This window comes from Miniopterus natalensis, chromosome 13, assembly GCF_054644295.1.
Source record: "Miniopterus natalensis isolate mMinNat1 chromosome 13, mMinNat1.hap1, whole genome shotgun sequence".
Taxonomy (NCBI): Eukaryota; Metazoa; Chordata; class Mammalia; order Chiroptera; family Miniopteridae; genus Miniopterus; species Miniopterus natalensis.
Genome location: NC_142093.1, coordinates 38,160,411 through 38,182,450, shown reverse-complemented (window position 1 = coordinate 38,182,450; position 22,040 = coordinate 38,160,411). Strand labels below are relative to the sequence as shown.

At 43.4% G+C, this 22,040-nt stretch overlaps 1 protein-coding gene across 1 annotated transcript in view; it reads right to left on the bottom strand.

The window, feature by feature from the left end:
• Positions 1-211: 211 nt before the first annotated feature.
• ANTXR1 (ANTXR cell adhesion molecule 1) overlaps positions 212-22,040 on the bottom strand; it is a 196,480-nt gene continuing 174,651 nt past the window's right edge. Inside the window, exon 18 of the mRNA XM_087823606.1 lies at positions 212-4,152. Coding sequence (XP_087679732.1) covers positions 3,892-4,152 — 261 coding nt within the window. The 3' untranslated portion in view covers positions 212-3,891. The remainder of the gene's footprint in view (positions 4,153-22,040) is intronic.

Genomic DNA, 22,040 nt, shown 5'->3' with positions numbered 1-22,040 from the left:
GAATATTTTGAGTGTCAGACAGCTAAAGAAGAAACGGGAGTAATCAAGACAGTAAGGAGTTTAGCGGAGGGCACAAATGAAATTAATTTGAGAAATGTCATTTCATTTGCAGAACGATGGCCATTTTATTATGACCAGGATGTTAAACACTGGAACAATCTATGTTTTATTTTTATAACAAAGAGACAACCAGTCAATCAAATCAAAAGAGTTGATTTTAGGAATTTATTATATATTTTTTTAAAAAAAGCAACTTCCAGGGTTTGTCATTGTACAGGTTTAGCCCGGCCTCCTATGGCATGGTACAGCGATAACTGATTTTCTTTATAACAATGACTCAGAGGTACTAGAATCCGTAACTGTCTTCTGAATTATCACAGAAAGAAGAGAGAATTAGAAGAAGAGTTTAATGTTAAGTGTATTTAAAAAAAATCATATTCTAGTTCTTTTAAATTGGTTATCCAAGTATGATAATATAGCAGAGCTCAGATAACTAGAAAAGGCAATTGACGATAACGCCCCGTCCCCATCTGGTGTGCATTAACAGGCATTTTACTGCATATATCTTTATATAGTTGCAAGCTAATTCAACCCATTTTACACAGCATTAATTCTTTTTATTGAGCTAGCATTGGGCTGAAACTGTTGCTCCTTATCTCATAATTATTACTTTTTCTGATTTTTTTGATGGTTTTCCCTCATCTGACAGTGTTTGGACTTTAACGTATATGAGATTTTGAGGTCATCTCTGCCCATTCTCCTGATAGTTACAGTGAGGTTACCCATGGCCAAGTATCCTAGGCTAGTTGTTAATTTTTCCTCCAGCTCTGTTCTTGACCTTGGTAAAAGAGAGACCTTGTGCCTCCCTGGAATATGTGCCAAACTCCAGGCCAGAACTGTTTGTGGGCTGGTCATTAACAGAGAGGACCCTCGAGGTTCTTATTAATGCTGTGCAAACAAGGGTCTCGTCATTTCAGTAACTATTTGTACATTTATAGAAGCAATACGGTCATGGGAAAAACCAACAAGCACAGCTTGGTAGAATAACCTGCCATGAAATATCATTGGCTTCATAATAATTTACTACAACTGTTTTTATTCACACTGGATGGGAAGTGCTTCCATCTAACACATGGAATACGAATATATACAACAAAAAGTTGGGTTTTATTATAAAAAAGACTTCACGAAGGCAATAACCTGGGGATTTAAAAAATAATTCTGTGCAGTTTCCTGATCACAATCATATGTCTGCTGCCTTTTACAGGGAATGACACAAGTATTGATAGATTTTATAAACCAGTTAAAGAACTTTCCTGCCTGTAATAGCCTACTGTTAAAAACATTGCCTTGTTCATACAGCATAGGTGTTTTTCCTTCTCAACTGTAATTCTAAGTGATTACGGATGACATGATGAGTCAGTTTTAAGGACAAACCTTGCTAATCTTCAAAATCATCATATATTTGCAGTTCCCTATTTCATCAAAAAGTTCACCGAAACAACATCTCAGAAACTGCACAGGGCTTCTGATGGATGTGCTGTTGGGATCCCGAGTGTTGCATTCGCACCTGATGCCCACCGTCTTTTTTCACAACAATGTCAGCATCTTGGCTTGAACTTTCTCATGGCTGCAGTGAGTTATGTGGCAGTGGTGTGGGGTGGACTGTTTTGTACTGCCAGCAGTCAAAACAGTTGTCATGGGCTCAGCATCTCTACACGGTGAGCCTGGGGGACCCATTCTTCTATGGAATGGTTTTCTGGAGTCCAGCAACGTCACTGCAGGTGGCCGAGACATCCTGGCCCCCACTTCATGAAGGACTATACTAAAGAAGAAGCCTAGTATTCTAAAAATAGACAATACAGGCCAGCTTGGGGGTTAGGGGAGGGAGGATGCTTTCATAAGTCTTGGAAACCATCTCCGATTTTAGCTCTATGAGAAGCTAGGGGATCCTCTGGGAGTGGCAGGCTGGGAGAAGGGCTGAGTCTGAGGTACGCTTGGAGAAGTGTCAGTTTGGCATTGACACTGCACATTTAGTGCCTGTAGTCTAGGCACTGGGCCTAGATCTATTTTCCCCTGACTGTACCTTTTATGCCTAAGGGTTTCCTCATTACCCCATGCAATCCCTGTTTGTTTTTGTTTTCTATGTAGGGATGGCAAAGAGGGCTCATCTCTCTCTCAATTCTGACTGATGAGTGGTGGCTCTTTGGAATTGTGATTTGAGGATTGTGAAGAAATCAGTAGGCTCTACGGGAAATAGTGCTGTGATTGATTAGCAATGTCTGTCGTGGCTATAAGAATTGGTGTTTATGGAATGCATGCCAGGCCTTAAGTCCCTGTTCTGAGTAAAGTGAAAGAATGAGTTTGGCTTGATGTGTTCTTGGAGGATCTTTGGAGACCAGAGACCAAAGCACTAAGTTTATATTTATATTCTGCTTTGTTCCTGAAAATATTTAAGGAGTTTGGGAGAGGAATTTTAAGATCTGTAGAAAGCTGGAGGGGGAGATAATTTTGAACAGGCTGGTGCAGGAGGTCCTGGACAATGGGCTCCGTTTTCACCCCTGGGTGATGAGGCCCAATGTTTAGAAAGTGCGTATGGGGCTTACTGCTCAAAACAGATTCGGAAAGACTTGGAGCAATGGAATGAGCCCAGGCACGGTGGGAATTTCAGGCAGAGCATTTCTGGTATATTTCATTTGGATCAACAGCTGAAAATAAGTCATATGTTGAAAAGCCAAGGAGGAACCTATTTGCATCCACATAAGTGCCTTTTTGGGGGTTAATCAAAGAACCTGGGGATAGTTTCCTTATTATGTCAGGACCATTGTCTCTCAGCTCTATCTAGAAGTCTCTGGTGCATAGCTTTACCAAGAAAGAAAAATAAAACCAGTGAAATTGTGTGGTAGGTGCTAGTGGTGCCATTTTGGGAAGATCAACTCACATTTGTCTATAGAAAACGGGATCAATTACTTCTTCATATTCAAGTGATTTAAACCAAAGCCAATCCTGAGTTTCATTAACAGGTTGCTCGTCGACAATGTGTTGTCTGTTGATTTAGGGGACCACATCGGGCCAAAGCCAGCCACCCCAAGCTGCTGATGGCCTGTGGGTTTTAGAAACTGTCTGATGCTCCCATCAGCATGCCCCTTGTCAATGCCCACACCTGATTTCACTTACACAGCAACATGGCAACGTACCTTTTTCCATCAGTAAACACCTGCTCTTTTCCTCACTTGGAAACTGGGAGAATTTGGAAGGAAACTATGGCGTGTTTTAACTCCTCTGAAAATCCCAGTAAGACATGCTTTTGGATATCTGTCAGATGTTGAGTTTCTTGCCACAACGGCTACTCCGAGCTTTCCCCCAAATTGTAGGCAAAGGGTTTCCACCTTCCTGGGTGGTGCACAGGGGTGAGGATTCCTTGGTTCCTAGGCCAAGGGTCCAAGGTTAAATGATGGAGTTGGAGTGGAGGAGGAAAGCAGCATTTAGAAACTCAGCAATGTTATTTCTTATCCGACTCTGCATTTCACCCTCAGAGAAATGATTTCTTATTGGTCTCCATGAGACACAATCCCGCTTGGAGCATCTCAGCAGTTTCACTGTCTCTGGAACCTTCTAGAGGTGATGGCTGGCTGGCTATAACTGTGACTATAGTTGCCTCATCATGTTTTCAGACAGGACAAAATTTCGATTTCTTTCTGCTGATCGCAATTGTTGGCATACTGGCATGCATGACAAACCAATTTTTAAAGTGTGCGAACACTAGTGGGCTTTGTCACCACTCGTTTCCAAAGCAGAAGCCTCCTTTAACTGGAAAGACCTGTTCTACCACCACAGAGGAGCCTCCTCCCTAACGTTTTTTGAGAGAGCCCAGAGCAGGAACTTTGGGTTCTAGACAGAAGGCCTAGGAGGAGGCCGGGAGGGGGGTGGCGCCCTGTTGGGAGGGGGGGCCTGAGGGGGAGGGGGCAGGGTGGAAGGCGGGCATGGGATGGGAGGAGTGGGAGCACTGGGGGGCGGGGGAGGGCAGTGGGGAGCAGGGGGTGGCGGGGTGTAGATGGGCGCGGGCGGCGGCGAGCTGGTGTGGTAGGCGTTGTTGAGGGGGTACTTGGCGGGCTGATGGTTCTTGACTCTGGTGAAGTTGATGCAGCGGCCCTGGAAGAGAAGCGGAGAAAGGGAGCGTGAGCTGAAGCTTGCTATGACCTCCTAGCAGGGCGTGGGAAGCCTGAAAGAAACATGCAGACAATAGATACGACGTCTGTGACAACACACTCCTGGCGCACAGGAGAACCTGACAACAAATAAGCTCCCTGCTTCCTTTTTCTAAGCTTACTGTATTGCAAAATGATTGGTTAAAACGCATTTTTCCTGTAGTCTCTCTCTCAGGAAGGAGGAAAAGCAGGGGCCTGATCTTAACCGGAGGCCCAGGGTCAAGCCGAGTACAGAGGCCATCGATTTTAATCTCAACAGTCTTGCCAGCCAGGCGTTATTGTCAATTGTTACATTTCATGCATGAGGAAACTAAGGCTCAGAACAGTTAAGTCACTTTCCCAAGGCCACACAGCTAGTAAGTCAGTCCCGTCTCCTCCACACATCTTTCCCTGATGCCTCCAGCCTCCACTGAGGCTTTGCTTCCCTCCCTAAATTCTTCTCTAGTTACAATCTGGGCCACACACTGAAGCCTGCATACTAAAATCATTTGATCTGTAAATGCACTGCCTCCCTGACCAGATGAGAAACTTCCGGAAGGGAGCAGCCTTGTTTTATACTTTGCTGCTACCCCACTGGTTTAGGAACTGCAATGCCGTATTTCGATGCCGGCCATCTTCTCTGAGCTTGCATTTCATGAGGTTAAACCAGGGCCTAACTTTGTTAGGTTCTGATCGGGGGTCTACTACCTGCAGAAATAAGTCATCATCTTCTCACTGCATTGCCCAGAACTCTCAGCTCAAGGTCGAGCTTTCCATGACTTAAATGATGTTGTAACCCAGTACTGTACATTCCCAGTTGTCCAAGCAGCCGTCTTTTACAGATTTATAAATCTAAGCCTTGGTTACAGTTTATTTATGATTCTGGATAAAGCTCTTTCCTTCAACATGCTAAAGTCCTAATGGTTACCATCTGTGATAAATGCCTGCAATGGGCAACTCAGAGTTGGGATTTATTGTACTATGTATTCTGCCCTTCATTCCTAGACATGCTCAGTCAGATCCAGAGACCGGAGATCCATTTCCTTTAAAGGTGAAGGGAAATTCCAGTCCTGGGGAAGGAGCTGCTGGTGCCTGGGGCCGAGTCCCTGTGTGGCTTCAGATTTCCTTTAGGGCTGGCCATCCACTGCTCTCTCCCTCCCTCTAGGGATCAGTGATGGTGGGCTGGGGCAAGAGCGGAGGCCTATTAATCCAGAAGCTGGGGAGTGGGGGTAAAGTGGGGGAAAAGACCTCCCTAGTCAGCCCCTCCAGCTGCCATCATTGCCTCTTGGCTATAGCTGCAGGGGGCTAGGGTGGGCTGAGGTGGGGAGAGGCAAGCAGCCCCCTTCCTGTGGTCAGTAACACCCCAGGACTGTACTCACTGTCTCAGGCTCCAGAGCTCTGGGCTGTGGTTCATTGTAGACCCCAGTGCCTTAGAGCTGACACCACAGCCCAGAGCAGCCGAGTGGAGGGGTAAGCTCACTGCCTCTGCCACGCCCTGCTGCATGACACCCCACTGTGTGACTCGAGGGAGATAATGCCACCTGCCACTGACAGTCATTATGAGGCTTAACCTGATCAATGCTGGTGAAGGCCTTGGAAAAGTGCCCAAAACATGGTGTTTGGAAAATGAAGTTGAGTCTAGATGGGGAAACATGCTCAGACACAATAATGACCTTATCTACTGCAGAAAGGCCAGCTGGAGGTCGTATCAGGTTTTCTAACTCCTAGTTTCGTGCCTTCTAAGTGAGCTGCCGGCTAGAGCCTCTACACGCCACACCTGGCTTCTTTAATAAAACTGGCATACAGGAGAAAAAATGCAGCCCCAGAGGCCCGCCCTCTCACGATTCCTCTCACGGCCACGTAACTCCTGTAACTTATTCGTATCAGACCTCCCATAGTGCTTTGCACCCCAGTTCACTGCTGATGCATTTGCACATACTTATCATCCTGTAAAAAGGTGCAGATTACGCAGAAACAAATCCCCAGGGTCAGTTACAGTAAGACGCAATTAGGGCTTCAGGGAGGGGTGTGGCTAAAATTAAGTTCTTAAAACCTGGAGCCTGAGGAGCCAACACAAACACTGTATCACTTAGACCATATAATTGGCCTGAAGATCAGTTTACACGACATCATTTCTTGCTTGCGAGAGGATAATAGAAAGGCCAGATGTTCTCAGTGTCATGTATGCCAGCAAATCTGCACCAGTGTTTGCTTTAAACGTTGCTAGGACGATTGGAGCGCTCATTTCCTACACTGGTCTGTAACCCAGTTTAATTCTCCGCAGTATTGTTTTTGAGTGGTTTGACTCAGCTCTAAGATTTAGCTTTGATCTCAGTTTACCTCGGGGGTTGCTCGTTTATGAAGAATGAATGCCAATTATTTTCACACATTAGCAACAAAATGCTCTGGATAAATTCTAAGAAGAATATGCAAACAATATCTCCTGCTAAGGGGTAGCTCAGCAGGATGTTCGGCGGTGTTCCTCCTAGGCTAGAAAATCCCATTTTTATCCGACTGAATCTGATGGTGTTGGGAGGATTATTAGAAATGTCCAGGCACATCAGCTTCTCTATTATCAAAACTCTATGTACTAAGTATTATTATCTTCACTGTACAGAAAAAAAGACCGAGGGCTGAGCTTTATTTAAACAATGTGACTAAGATTATACAGCCGGGGAATGATAGAAGTTGGATTAAAACCAGTTCTGCTTGCTGTAGGCACTAATCCTCTTTTCATTGTATTATCCTGAAGAGACTAAAAGTACAAATAATTTCTTGAGGCACTTGTAGATGTTATCGCACAGTGTAGCACTTGGCCACCATCCGTCAGATCTTGACCTAGCTGTCTAGAGATCTTTCCAGAATATGAGTCAATTCACTGACCAGCTCAAAATTCTTCAAGGCTCCCCATCATCTTTAGAATAAAATCCAAACCCTCCGATGGCGTATCAGCCCTTTTGTGATCTGGTCCTGACTTACATCTTTTAATTAATTCCTTGCTCTTACATTGTGGGATGTCCAGGCTGGCCCATCCTAAGCCCTCTACAAATATTTGTTCAATGAAAGAATATACTATGCCACTTGGTGCTCTTAGTATAGACATCGCTTCCTCGCTGAAGGGTGAGCATCTCTGAGGCAGCATCTGGTCTTCTCTTCCTGAGATCTTTAAAGCAGCACTAGGTTCAAGTTCAAGTTGGCACTCAACACATACTGCTCATATCCCCCAGGGTTTCCGAGGTGGACTGAACCTTTGTTGAAAGCTCAGGTTTTCTCTGCAAGTTTAGGTTCTAAGACGATCAAAGTTCCATGAACTCAAGGCTGTGAGTTCAGGTCTCCTTGGTTACCTTCTCATGGTCTCTTTGGACATCTAAGGTCTTGGGGGAAGGGTGGCAAGCATCTTATGTGCTCTTCTTGATTTCCACACTAGACATGTTAACACGTTACCATCAAAAATAGTTTTTTGGTTACTTTTGATTGATTTACCAAAGAAAATTGTCCCTCAACAAAACCCTTTACCTAAATTGGAGGTGACACACTCTGAAACAATCATGGTGTAAACAGATTGTATTGACCAGGTTCTGGCTTTTTCCCAGTTTTGGAGGGCGGACACCGATGGTTCATGGAGAACAGAGACAGGAAACTGGAGGTGTGGGCTGCGGTCTGCCCTGTGGGGCAGGCCTGGGAGGCAGAGTTCTACCTCTAGTTCTGCCTCTAATGCACTGACACAGTAAGTCACTTTCTCTCTATGGGCCTCAACTCCCTCATCTGTAAAACCAAGTTGTGCTAGCTAGATGAAATCCAAGGGTCTTTCAGCCCTAATATTTTATGATTCAATAAAAATTCAAGTTGTTTTGGAACCCTTTCCTCGAATACTTTAATCTGAATTCTTTTGGGACAGTCAATTTGCATGTCTTTTTATACTACTTAGTTTGGCTAACTCTTTGTATTGCATGTTTTCCAGTTGCTTATCAGATTTACAAAATACTAATAAATTGAATTTCAAAATTGGACTCTCCATCTTCTGCTCTTTTGTTACCATGGTAAAAACTCAAGCTTGCCTGTGAGTTCTGAATTTGAGTTTGTGGGATGACAGGGGGGATGTGAAAAGAACTGTGGGCTGATCGTGTGCAAATGACTTGCCAGTGGTGAGCTCATGTGTGCTGAGTGTTATAAAACATCTGTTTAGGTATCAGGCACGATCAGTGGAGAGGGAGCTGGCCTTCAGAGATGGTTAAAAATATGCCACGCTCCCACAGATTAAACAAAATAGTTCTCTATGAACAGAGGTCACTTAAGGAAATTGGATTTCACAGGAAGAATACAAAAATAATCAGATGGAAAACATTTAACATGTACGCCAAGTTTCTTCTGACAAATACCTTTTTTCTCTGGCCTAGTTCTCTCGTTAATTGTCTTGTTTGGAGGGCTGTAGGTATTTCTCAAGTTACAAATGGACTGGGTTTCTGAAGTTTGTTTTAAGTCATTTGTTTAGAATTAGGAGCATAATTTCTAACTTAAGTCACTCTTATAAATGGGGGTTGGTTCTCAGGCTAGACCACAAAAGCTCATTGACATATTGAAGGCAATTGATGTAATCCTCCTGAAGTTGGTGCTCTAACGATAAATGAGACACATGAGCAATGAATGGATGGAGGGCTGGATTGGATGACTTCACAGCACTTTCTATCCCATGATTCTCTTCATTTGTTAAGTCCTTTGTGTATTCACCCTTTTGACAAGTGGTTTTTGAGTGCCCACTATGTCCTGGACACCCGAGGTGTTGCCGACAGTGTTGAGCAACCAAAAGCAGTCTCTGCCCTCATGAGGAATATTGGCCACAGGTGGAGAGAGACAGCCGTCGAGTGATCCCACAGGCAATCATGTTTGTGCCCTGTAACACTGGCCTTGGCCACAGTTGATTGGACCGGGGGTGGACACCTACCTTGATTCTCTCTTCTGGGAGTTTGGAATTACGACTGAGTTTACAGGCAGTCAGTCAGTCAGGGCTGATCCCTTGCATAGAGGGGGTGTAAGTGGGAACTGGGGCTGGCCCTCTTCTGGCACAGGGGGAAGCAGAGCTCTGATTCTATCTCTTAGAGATCCTTCACACCCATTCATTCCTCCCTGCCCTCACTATTGCTCATCCTCTGTAACTTGGGTCACTAAATAAACCGGGCTCCCTGACTTCAGCCTTTCCCTTTTCCAGTGATATTTTGGTTCCATATAAAATTTATATATACACACATAAAAAAAAAAAAAAGCGTATGTATGCACGTGTATATATAGAGGTATATATGCCTTTATACATATATGCAAGATGTATATATGCCTGTATACATAAAATTTTATATACTTGCACATATAAATATATACGTATACATACACATAGCCACGCATTCAGCATTGTCTTCCTGCTTAAATTCTTCAGTGCCTCCCCACCTTCTAGGGGAAAATATCCAAGTTCCTGAGCAGGAACTGTCCCCTGTCCCCTTTGCATTTCTTTCTGCCATCCTACCCCTTTTCTTTCCTATACTTTAGCTTTGGTCCATCGCTTGAAATGAAGTCACCATACTCTGGCTTTTCGTTTAACAGCTTTCATTCACAGGCCTAATTCTATGACAGGGACAAAGTGGCGCAGAGACACCTGTCTTGCTTTTTCCTCTTTTCCAAAGCCTGAGCTTTTCTCCACCTTGAACTTACCCTGTCTATAAATCTCATATACTACACTGCCTTTTATGTGCTGTTCATGGAACAGGAGCCAAGGCGGGTTCTTTCAGTGATTTGATTCATTTTGCTGACACACATGCTGGCATGCTCTGCTTAATAACTTCTTCGGATGCCAAACTGAGGGTTAGCTGAAAGCGTGAAGGAAATATTTGGTAACAAGAGGAAACTAGAAAAATGGACGGGTAGAAATAAAAATGGTACATCTTTAGTGGGACACGTGCAAACTAGGCTTTGTTAAGAATTACTACTGAGAAAAGACTTATTTAACAATAAAATTCACTTTTTTCATCTGATTACAAAGTTTCACATTTTCTTTGTGGAAAATTTGTAAAATGCACAGAAGAAGAAAAGAAGATTAGAATTTGAAATTGTAACACTCAGAAAGTTAATAGTCTGACTTATCCTTTCAGATCTCTCTTTTACTCTCTTTCTCCCTCTCACGCGCACATGCAGTGGTACATATGTTTACAAAAATGGAATTGTTCTATACAAATTGTTTTCAATAATATGCTGTGGCCATTTCCTCCCTGACATTTTCAATATTATTTTCAATGGTTGCATAATCTTCTATGACATGGGAACACCAAATGCAGTTATTAAATTCTTTATTGGACATTAAGAGTCTATCTAATTTTTAATTATCACAACGTTTCTAAATAAACTTCTGAAAAGTTCTAGAGTCAATTGTTAGTCTTTGATTTAGGATTTTTACATCCAATTTCATATGTGAGATTGGCCATTTTTCTTTTGTTGTTTACTGTTTCTGTCATCAAGGTTATGTTGACTTCACAAAAGAAATGGGAAGATTTTCATCTTTTTATATGTTCTGTATTTCTGAAATAGAGTAAAATAAGTTGGTCATCAAAAGCATAGAAAATTTTCTCAAAATATTTCTGAACATACTGTTTTTCTAGAGTGCAGATTTTTTGATGATTTTAAAAGTTTTCCAGAGGTATTGACCTGTTCTCGAGTCCATTCTTTTCTTGAGTCCATTTCCATAATTTATCCTTCCTTAGAAAATTACTCGTTTCATCAAGATTTTTTTAAAGCATTTGCACAGACGTGTGCTTAGTACACAGAAAATTCTTAGTTAAATAAATCTATTTGTGGAGATACCTTTTTTGATATTAATGTCATATTAATATTATTAATATTATACATATTTACATGTTCTGACTTGTTTTGTGACTTTCAAAATTTTGTCAATGAATTGGTATTTCCAAAGACATTTTTTTATTGATTTCAGAGAGAGGGAGAGAGAAAAAGAGACAGAAACATCAATGATGAGGGTCGTTGATCAGCTGCCTCCTGCATGTGCCCTGACTGAGAATCAACCGCGATCTCCTGGATCCTAGGCCGACGCTCAACCGCTGAGCCACGCCCAGCTGGGCCAAAGACATTTTTTAATGATTTATTTTTCAGTCCTGCTGGTGTTGTTTTGTTTTCATTAATTTGTTCTCATATTCATAGAGTCTTTGTTTCTGTTGGTTTTTTTTTTTTTTTGTAGATTTGTTTTCTATTCTTTTCTAAGTTTTAACTAAATGCTTAGCTCATTTGTTTTCATTGTTTTCTTGTTTAATAATAAAAATTTAAAGTTATGATTTTCTTAAACCCCATAAGTTTTTATTGTGGCATTCCAATTATCACCTTTCTAGGATCCCAGTAACTGTAGTTTTGTAGCATGTTTTAAAACTCCTAAGTGCCTTATGGCTAACTTCCAGGTTTTTTTTTTGTTTTTGTTTTTTGTGGTGGGAAAATGTAGCCTATAAAAATACTTTTTTTTTTTCTTTCAGATTTTCTTTGTTGCCCAAGTTATAGTCAACTTTTACAACTTTAAAAAATAATGTGAAGCTTTCTACTTTATGGGTGCATTGTTAAATAAATATCCATTCATTGTTCTTGTTAGATTAAAGCCTCTATATCTTTGGTTTATTTTCTTTCAACTGCTTGATCTATTGAATTCTAAGGATGGTTTATTAACTCTCCCCCCAATATTTTAAATAATTATATTTCCTCAAATTTGACTTTGTTGCTTTAGTAATTGGGCCACCCAAGAGCAGTAAGGAGGGGGGGCCTTTCCCAGCAGTCTGGGCGGAGAGAATCTCTCCTGTTCCAAACAGTTCTCTCTCCCTGTTTGGCGGTAGTTGGTTTGAATGATGGCAGCCATCCTTCCGTCCCTCGTCACCATAGGCCTGTCCCAACGGCGAGGCGGAGCCTGTGCCTCCACTCCCTTGAATCCGGGTGGGCTTGCGATAGTTCTGAATAATGGAATATGGTGGAAGTGATGTTGTGTCAGCTTTGAGTCTGATAGTAAGGGTCCTGGACATTCCTGCTTCCCATTCCTGGTGCCCTGAGTTCCCATTCCTAGGCCCCTTCACTGTAGGGAGAGGCCGCGAGGGGAGGCTGAGCACACGCAGCATCTTGGATGAAGCAGCCCTCTTGGACCTTTGGCCCAATCAACTTTGCAGTGACTCCAGCTCTAGCCACTGTCTGATTGTGCCTTCACGAGGGACCCCAAGTGACAACTACACGGCCAAGCCAGGTCAACCCACGGAACTGAGAGCGAAAGGAGCCCACTGTTGCTGTAAGTCACCATACTGTTAGAGAGCGATACTGAAACAAGTCAGGCCTTTTACTGATTTGCCTTGGGCTCCCTCCCCCCCTACTACAATTTAAATCTAACTCAGTAAGGCTGTAGCAGGCCTCCACATCCTTGGGTCCCACACCTGCAGAGTCAACCAACTACAGGTGGAAAATATTAGGAAAAAAGTTACGTGGTTGCCGGTGTGTTCTGTGTAGGTAAGCCTGTGATGGTCGTGTCTGTACTAAATAAGTACACACTTATTTTGTCCTGATTCCCTACACAATGCGGTATGACAACTATTTATATAGCATTTACACGGTGTTGGGTATTATAAGGACTTCAGATGTTAGAGGTTTTCCCCGCCCATACTGGATCTCAGTGAGGTCCACCTGCTAAGCCCTTCATGGGTTCCTGCCCTTTTCCTTATCAAACTTTGCCCTTAATTCTTGCTGTAACTGCCTGTCACTGTACAGCAAGCTCTTTGTTGGCCACTGTATCACCTTCACCACCCAGAGTTGGCACACAGAAGGGCTGCCAACTATTTGTAAAATAAAGGAATGAAGAAGCAGACCCTGCTTTCTAGGAAGAAGGTGAAATGAAACATTTGTCAAATACTACATTAAGCCCTGCGAACATTATGATCCTATTTGTATCTTGTGAATAAGCTTAAAAGCCCATCTAATGGGCATGGGTGGTCATCACTGTAGCTATAATAGCCATGATTTATCCAAGCCGTGCATACGCCATTCTAAAACCTCACCCCAGCCTTGTAAAGCAGGTATTACTATCTCCATCAAAAAGATAAAGAACTGGAGGCTCTTAAAGGCCAAGGCCCTTCTCCAGGGCCACACAAATAGTAAGTGGCAGGGTCAGGATTCAAACCTAGTTTGGTCTGACTTTGAAGCTGATGTGCATTAGAGGCTATGAGGGTTGAGGATGCCTGGAGGGGGTCTCTCCCAGCTGGGTCCTGGGTTCTGGTCACAGAGAGGAACTCTGGAATGAACTCACCCAGAGAACTCAAATAAACCCCTTGAGTCCAGACAGCCCAGGGTACCGAAAGGCGACCTCATGCTTAGTAAGAGCAATCTTTGCTCTTTGTCTGAAGACCCTGCAGTGGGTGTGTGTGGGGGTTGCTAGTGGTTTGGCCCACTCCCCATCTGGTGCCGCATCCACCAACCCGCTCCCGGCTCACCAAAGAAGAGAATTCTTGAGGCCGGGAGATGTGGCCGGACGGAGGCCGAGGAATGCTGTGGCCAGGCAGTGTGAGGACACACCACAGTCTGAAAGCCTCACTCAGGTTTTCTGGGAGCTTCTGCTGTGAAGCGGCATCATCATGAATAAAGAAGAAGCCCAATAGAAGTAGCCCAATAGAAGTCCTCCTTCTGGTCATCGCAGTTTCCACTGGGCCCTTCCATGTTTTCCAGCCTTCTTTCTTTGAGGGCAGGGACTTAGTCATATTTGGTCTGAAACAAGCTTCTGGAAGAGCATCAGACACTTGCTCATTCAATCAATAAGCTGCCGGAAGGGCTGAAGGGCCACACTGGCAGCCTGGAGAGGGAGCTGCAGAGCGGGCGCCGTCAGCCTCCTGGGCCCATTCTTCTGAGCCCAGCTCGCCCCTCTGTCCAGCCTCCTTCGCTTCTTCCCTGTTGTGGTGTTAATGCCTTGGGGTGAGCGGGGTGGAACTCCAAAACTACCCTGGCTTGAGGTCCCCTCTTCCTACCCTGTTCACCTTGGGGCACGTCTAGCCTGCCACCAGGTCTGCTACTCTCAGCATTAGGGGTCCTCTGTGGGGGGCACACAGCCATGGGTGGGTTTATCAGCATGCTTATCTACCTTTGGGGCCAGGGAAAGGGCAATCAGGATTGTTAAGTTTGGGATGCTGGTGGTCTGGAGAAAGGGACACAGGAAGGTCAAATTTTGGTGGGACTGGGGGAGGCAAAAGGTTAAAAGTGTGCAGAGCACTAAAGAGAAAGGATGCGAGGGGCTGGCCAGCATGTGAGCACGTGAGCTCATCCCCTCGGCTGGGAGAACCATAGAAAAGGGAGGGAAGGTGGCACCACAGTATGTCTGTGCGTCTCTGACCTAGGGCTTCCCTTCCCAGAGGTGAGCAAGGAGCCCTAGAGAGGTGGTTTAGTCTTCAAGGAGGTTTCTTTCATACGCTAGTCACATGGTATCATGTGGACTAGTCACAGGGTTTTACTATTTTAGGACTATTCTCACAAAAGGGAGTGAGGTTGACCTCCTCTGCTCCTTGCATCATTTTCAGAGGAAAGTGACATTTTGGAAGCTGTCTGATTTACATGTTTTGGGAAGGAAGGGTAGGACCTGAACCAAGAGATGTATGTGTCTGAGGACTGCTATGCAGGACTGTGCCGGGACGTGGGACAATCTTTTACGTTCTTGCGGAAAGAGCACCTGAGCTAATGGTGGGGCTTGCTGGGCACTTCCTGAAGGAATGAAATGCCAGCCAAATTCCTGGAACTTTGAAGTTGGGCATTTACTGGCCTAGGTGGGGATCTGGGGGCAGGAGAGAGGGGACAGAAGGGAAAAGGTGGTGGAGCTAAAGTGAAGAGCTGCAAAGGGAGCCAGCACTTCATTCTTCACGTGAACAGAGCAATTCTAGGAGGAGCTGTAGCCTAAATCAGAGGCCAGTCACTCTCTGGATTACTTCAGCCCATTTTCAAAGTGTATTGACACAATCTTCAGTCAATAAAAACCAACAGTGATTTCAACCTACTGTTTGCAAGGAAGTTGTCAAGTCATGGAAACATTACCTCTTCTTTAAGCTTCTGACAAAGTGATCATACACAACCTGACCAAAAGGGTGGTTTCTTTTACAGGAATCAAAAGGAAAGTCCCCAAAGTTCATATGCCCTGAAAAAGATGATCTTATTTGTTTTTTCAACTTGCTCATGCCAAAGTTAATCTGGAATTTGTATTGATATAAGTTATCATTCGAAGGCTAATGACACAGATTTTTTTTATTTTATTACCTTAAATGCTCCTCCAGAGGCAGGGGCTCTGGTCATATTGTTATAGTAGATGGCATCCGACCTGGCTGTTGGCAGGACCAGGTGGAGATGTGAACATAGTTTATGCACCAGAGTTTAAAACTCAAAAGGGAAGGGTCGAGGTTTATTTTTTGTTTATATTCAGTGGCCCAATGGTTAAATAAAATTGGGTCTACATCTACATTTGAGATTACACAAATTATCTCTAATACTGTAATTTTAAGCCATTTCCAACTTTAGGGAATTCATATATATTTCCCTAGGCTTGGTCTTGGTTGATTTTCAGATATTCTTTCTTTTAACACCTCCATGTGATTTCTCTGACTAATGAATCCAACACTTTCACTCTAGGCAAACCTAAAAAATTAAAACTTTTTTGGTTATTTCAGTCATGATAACAGTGATGATGTTTCCCAAGTGTTGGCCCTTGTTTGAACTGAGTTTCAACGATGACCTGTGAGTTTGACTCAGTCTTATTGGAGCTGAAGGGGACGATCTTGAGTCATTTTGCTCACGCAGAATGCTGTCCTTCCAATGATAGCTCTCCTTATTGTTCCATTGTGGGAGAAATCACAGAACTTTCATCTCTCTAGGTTGGCAAATTAGTAGGAGGGAAAATTAGAAACCAAAGACAGAAAACAATGGGAGGGAAAAGTGTAGGGGACTCAGAAAGGGAAATCAGCCAGATACCAGCTGAAGAGTCATAGACACTATTTGTGTGAGAGTGACATAGGAGGTTGCTTCTAATATCACCCAAGAAGAGGAGCTGGCTGAGTAAGGCTTGGCACTGCCTCTGGTCCCAGTGTCCAAGTTGTTGACCACTGAATCCTTGTCTGTACAACTTTTCTCCCTATTCATGCAGCCTTGAAGTGATCTCAGCTGTGGACCATTGTCCCATCAGTGTAGCCTCCGGGACCTTTTGAGTTGAGGTGACCTGATGTCTGCTCTGAGTGGCTCTGGGCTGGGAGAGAGCCTTTTCTTTCCTTGTTTCTCTATGACCTCTAGGGACCCCCAAAGTGTGGAACATAATGAGAGTGAAGAGGGTCTTTCTGGAGGCAAATCACAAATGGATGTATTCTTTAAGTTTACATCTGAAAATGCCCTAAAGAGTTCAAAAAGGAATAGTTTTAGAAAGAGATTATAAAAGTATGATTTATGCAAGATAAACCTCAGAGAAGGTTCTGGGCCAGGTGTAAGTGGTTTATAGACCATAAATGTCAGTCTCACCGCTTCAGAACACAGCTTTTCTTGTGAATGAGGAGAATCCTTTGAAAAGTTTATTTTGATGTGTCAGTGTTCGGTCCCTGGTCCTGTCCTGCTTTAGTCTAAGGAACCCTAGATAAGGATGCCTCCTCCTCCAGCACCTTTCGATCTTCAGCTCCTTCTTCACTACCCAGTGACTCCAGGGCAATGCCCAACCCCTCTGGCCTGAAGTTGCTCTAACTGATATTTAGCCCACCAAGGAGTCTCTGGGGGAAAAGACAGTTATATGACTCATTATAATTTTGCAGCGGGGACAATGACAGTATTGTCACTCTGGAATTAACACTAGGAAAATATCATTGTCCAGTTAAGACCACTGGAAGAATATTGAACACTGGCTTTTTAAGCTCTCAATATTTTTTACTTTTAAGGGTTCAAATCTTGGGCCAGACTGCCAGAAAACATTACCTCATCATATCCGTCATTGGGTAACAAGGAAACTGAACTAAATGAAGACTGAATTTCATACCAAAGCTCTGAATTCAAAACCTTGGGGGATCATTAGACAAGCAGAATGACAAGCAGACCAGAGAAAGATCTTTAATGATGGTGACCTTGCCAATGAGCGTCTGGGAGACCTGGGCCGCAGAAGTGAAGGTCGTGCCGGATGGAACGTAAGCAGAGGTGGCCACGGCAGAGGGCCGCTGTGTCCCAGTGTGATCAGCCACTCACACCTCCTCACCGGGGCTTTGAGGCAGTGGGCTGGGACATTTTTCTACCCACCAGGGAGTCTAGCTCAGACATCACAGATCTAGTTCTACAATCATCCCAGAAAGCTCACATCTGCTTCCTTCTCTCTCTTTTCTTAAACTACCACTTCTTTTGTTAAATAAAAGCAATTAAGGGCCTTACAAGCTACAGAAAAAAGAGGAAAAAACCACACCCCTGAGGCTTACTACCCCAACACGACCACTGTTAATATTCAGGACCTATATGCTTACTTCCACATTTCATCATTTTACTTTTTGTTGTTGTTGTTAATCCTTACCCGAGGGTATTTTTTCTATTGACTTTTAGAGACAGTGAAAGGGAGGGAGGGAGGGGAAGAGAGAGAGAGAAAGATTGATGTGGAAGGGACACATCAATTGGTTGCCTCTCGCATGTGCCCCCACTGGGGCTGGGGATCAAACCTGCAACCCAGGTATGTGCCCTTTACCGGGAATTAAACTCAAGACCCTTTGGTGCACGGGTTGACACTCCAACCACTGAGCCACACCGGGCAGGGCCACCATGTTACATTTTAATGGATCCCCTATTTTCAGGTGAAGCAATAGGAACCAGAGATTTCTTTTCTTTTCTTAGAGGGGAGAACAGTCTAGGCAAATTTTAATGGATTCACTGATAGTCTTTGATGCACTGCCCCATGATTAGAACTGAGACCCCACAAAACGCTTTTTACTTTACTTTTAGGTCCCCTGTTACTCTCACTCAATTTAAAGGTTGAATTATGATACAGGGATAAGATGGAGCTTTATCCAGAGAATTTAAAATAAATAATCTCTCATATTGATGTAAGGGCTAATAAAACCACCAAACTCTTAATATCGCATGTGTGATTTTAATGTATTTTAGGTGTATAAAGTTATATAGATCTTTTTTGAAAGGTGTCTTTAAGTAAGCCTCAATGGACGTGACTATTTTGGGGACTGGTGCCCATTGGCTTCCGGTCCTCTGTAATTGGAGGGTCTCTTTACAGCTCCTACTCAACAAGCAGCTGCTATAAATGTATAGTGTCATTTAAAAGCCTCACACTATTGCAAAAAAAGAAAAAAAATCTCTTCCCGTAAGTTTCCACTTCTCAGTGTAGAAATGAATATTGCTTAAATGTTTCCATCTCTTCTATTCTGTAAATTATGTTTTATTTAACAGACCTTCATTTTATTATGCCAGTTCATATGGGACATATCAAATAAAATCCCCCTTTGTATTTGAGGTAATCATAATCTCTTTAAGAGTCTCAAAACAAATTTGATACAGGAAAGAAGAATCTTTGGAGTGTAGGGAACTCCAGGGGTCAAAGGCTCCATCCTTTAGCTTCCTAGTTAGTTAGGATCAACCCCCAACAATCTCTGCTCAGTGAGATCACAATGGACCCTGTCTTTACAATCCACCAGAGAGCCAACCCCTTGCTCCATATGTCCATTCTAAGAAGTATATTCAGCTGAAGCAAAGACATGGAATATATGTTTTGAGAAGTTGTTTTTAAAGAAATAAAGAAAATACACACACCTGCTGTAAGAGCAATGATTAGAATTTATAATTATTCCATAGTACAAAGAGGCCTTTTGCGTGATATACACAAGCTGTAATTTTCTTCGTGTCACAGACCCAGAGGTTGCAAAGCAAGGACTTGTTGCTTCATCAACAACACATGGGAAAACTCTCAGTTAATTGTCTATTTACCTACATTTAAAGATTCCTCATCATTCTAGGCACTAGTGGGAATACGTGGTGGATGAGGAAACCGAGTTTCAGAGAATGATATTTAACTGCAACTGTTTGATTTGCTCCGGAAATTAAAGTCCAGCTCAGCATTGTCTATGGGTCCCTTCAGTAGCTCTGTGTGGAGCAGGCAGCAGGAATCATCACTCCCTTTTATGGCTGGAAAAACTGAGCCACAAAGAGGAAGGTCAGGACACAGCTCCAAGGTTGCTCTGCAGCCATGAAACTATCTTGGCTTCCTATGTGGCTATTTCTACCTGTTCAATAGGGGGAACCATCAACAATATAAATGTTAAGCAAAACAGACTTGGAGTTAGTTGGCCTCCCATTTCTTTAAACCATGGCTCTAACTCTGAGAATTTAATAAATGCAAAAAAGGTACTGTCCTCAGAACAGAGAAACAGCTTCTCTCCAGTAAAAATCTCCATACAGTGTACTATTTTGGTTTTCATTAGCTAAAGCCTATTTAAAAACTACACAGGAAGCATAGAAAGGCTCTGGAAGGGCTCATCATAACCAGGCAGGGAACTTCCTGATGGTGGAGGCTGTGGCCAAGTTCAGAGCTGCTGATCTGGGGCAGATCCTGCCTCAGGTGAACAGGGTACATGGGCACTTTGCACTTTGTACTGATGACCCCGGCTGGGGAGGATGCCCGGGCATGGGAGAATGGAGACAGGACTCTCAAGAGAACTGGACAAGCTGGAAAAATAGGCTAAAGTAAATAAGACAGTATTTAAGATTAAAAGCCAGGTCTAGCACTTAAGCAGAGAAAATAGATTCTGGCACATGGAGCCCTTGGCCCGGTCGCAGTCTGGGTGAAGAGGATTTGGGGGTTTCAGACTGTCTGGTCAACACGAGGCAGCTGTGTGACTGCCCCAGGAAAGCGAATGGATTCTCGGGTCACATGAGGAGATCAGCACCCCTCCCTCAGGTGACCAGCCTACTCCGTTGTGCTCTGTGGTAAGGAGGTCACACCTACAGGGAAGACATTGGGCAAACTGGGAAGCCTCCCAGAACTACTTTATCCTAAGCATCGGCTGGACTCCTTGCTAAAAACTGGGATGCCAAAACCCTGCCCTAGATGTATTGCATCAGGATTACCAAGGGAGTCTGTCATTTTTGAAATACTCTGAAAGTTGTTATAATCTGAAAGTTTTGTGATACATGAAGATAATGAATTTGTTAAGCATGTAGCATAGTGCCTGCCTCATGGTGAAGAATCCAATGATTAGAAATAAAAAATATAGTATTATAATAAAAAAACAAGATCTGCTTTAGCCAGTTGGTTAAGTGAGGCTGGCGCCCTAATTTTTATCAACGGTGTGTGTGTGCTAGTAGACACTGGTATATTAGTTAGGTTCAAGGTCCTTAAAGCAAAGAGATTAACCTTTCTCTTTTTGAAGAACTTCTGGTAGGTAGGTTGGGGAGATACATATGCACAGAGAAGTGTTCTAACCACAGCAGGGGCCTATAGCTCACTGTGCTCAAGCATGCTCTGACTAAGCCCCAAATATAATAATAAGGCCTCCAGAATCCTGATAAGGAACCTGAGGACTTATTCCCAGTAAGAGGCTGGCTCTGGGGAAAGTAGCCCATTTGTGCTGGCAGAGGAAGTTCTGGTCTTGTGTCTTATTGCTTTAATTTTTTCAAGCATTAAGCCTATGAAATGAAGAAAAAAAAATCTGTATATTATAGTCATTAGCAGAACTAAGAATGGGTTTCCTAATGTCAAAACAAGGTAGCTATTAAGGCTTCTGGCTTGTTTTAATTGGACCTGGGCCTTTCAGACCACCTCTCTCCAACCTTTGGAACCATTTATATTTCTTCTGCCTTCAGGGCCCCCACCCCAATTAAGTGGCAAGTTTAGGTGGGGCTGAGATATTTAATAGGCCTTTGGCTTTTTGGTAGTCTTTTATTAATGCTGCAAGTAACAGTGGTCAGAGGCTCTCTGCTGGATTTCACATTCTGGTGCTGGGTGCCTGGCTGTTGTGGTTTTGTTCCCGCTATGATTTCTGACTCTGGACAAAAGTTGATCAAAGTCAAGGCCGGAATTATTACCCCTCCTAGAAGAGCTTTAGGCTCCCCCAGACAGCCTGGAGTAGGTGCTTTATGAAAAAGCAACCTGGCACGCACCATCTCCTTCTTGGAGGATTTTGGAGGATGTCACTTTCCTTTCACCCAGTGGGGAGGGCTAAATTATCCTAAAGTTTCTAAGCAGTTTGAATCTATGACTAGGGCACATTGAACTGACAAACTATTAAATCTTCTTATTGACTTACCCTTAGTATGAAAATACAGAAGGACACCCAATCCCCTTATTTTTTTCAGAGCTGAAAATAAAAGTTAAAATTCCCAGTTGTCTTCTATTACTATTGCTTTTAGCTCAAGGACTTTTAAAATAAATTAGCTTTTAGAAATGGACCCAGGACTTCTAAAATGCAATGTAGGCAAATCCTGTCAGCTTAATTTTAATCAACAAAGCCACGGGGTGACTTTTCTGCAATTTTCCCATGAGGGCTGGGAGCATAGACTGTAATAACCTTTGCTCCTGGGTGGACACTGTTTTTCTGAGGGGCCTCCCACCCGGCTCCTCTCGGTCTCCTTCAGAGAGCTTAAAGAGACCGAGTCCCTCCTACTGAATTCTCTGTGGGTTTGGAAGTCACCTGAAGAACCTGCCCCTGAGATAACCTGTGTGCACCTTTGGAAAGTAGCTCTGGGAACTGGCCTGGGGTCAGTCCTCTCGACCTCAGTCTGACCCGAGACAGCAAATTCACAAAACATGTGACTAAAAGGGGATGGACATTTTCTCATGATTTCTTCTCTATA